General features: G+C 60.7%; 1 protein-coding gene across 1 annotated transcript in view; it reads left to right on the forward strand.

Moving 5' to 3' along the window:
- The window catches only part of VOLCADRAFT_79713 (uncharacterized protein), a gene marked incomplete at its 5' end in the record, with an annotated part of 12011 nt that overhangs the window by 7080 nt on the left and 4239 nt on the right, over positions 1 to 692 (forward strand). The window contains one exon of the mRNA XM_002947364.1: positions 60 to 198. Coding sequence (XP_002947410.1) covers positions 60 to 198 — 139 coding nt within the window. The remainder of the gene's footprint in view (positions 1 to 59; positions 199 to 692) is intronic.

The raw sequence follows: 692 nt of genomic DNA on the forward strand, positions 1-692 counted from the left end.
TGTGTTATTTTTTCATTACCCCTCCCTCCCTCCCTCCCTCCCTTCCCCCCTCTCGATAGACCCTGGAGCAAACCCCCGTGTTGGTGCACGCGGGCCCCTTCGCCAACATCGCCCACGGCAACAGCAGTGTGGTGGCGGACCAGATCGGTCTGAAGCTCGTGGGGCCGGAGGGATACGTCGTCACGGAGGTGGGTGGATGTGGGTGGGGGTGTGTGGGTGGTTGGGTGTGTGTGGGGGGGGATACGTCGTCACGGAGGTGTGTGGGGGTGTGTGGGTGGTTGGGGGGGGGAGACGAACCACGAACGAGTGAAGCTGCTGCCAAGTAAAGAGTGTGCGGGGGGCCGGGGGGGAGGGCCGGGGGCCCGGGGCGGGGTACTAGTATGTAGTAATAAGTGGTAGTAAAGGTCATGTGGGTGGGGGGAAGAGGCCAGTACGGTAATGGGAAAACCAGCACGCGCGGGAAGCACCAGACCGCAAGTGTTCCCTGTCCTATTACCTACCCCTGCTGTACCACCTGTCTTACCGTACCAGTGCAGAGTTCTAAAGGGAAAGGTGGGGTTGTGACGATAGTGAGGAAAGGGGGGAATGCGGACTTGCCATTTATCTGTCCATCGCCGCCACAACCACCACAACCGTCGTCACCACAACCGCCGCAACCACCACCTCAACACCCGGAGTACAGAGGAAAACAC

The sequence above is a fragment of the Volvox carteri genome (genome assembly GCF_000143455.1).
Source record: "Volvox carteri f. nagariensis unplaced genomic scaffold VOLCAscaffold_6, whole genome shotgun sequence".
Classification (NCBI taxonomy): domain Eukaryota; kingdom Viridiplantae; phylum Chlorophyta; class Chlorophyceae; order Chlamydomonadales; family Volvocaceae; genus Volvox; species Volvox carteri.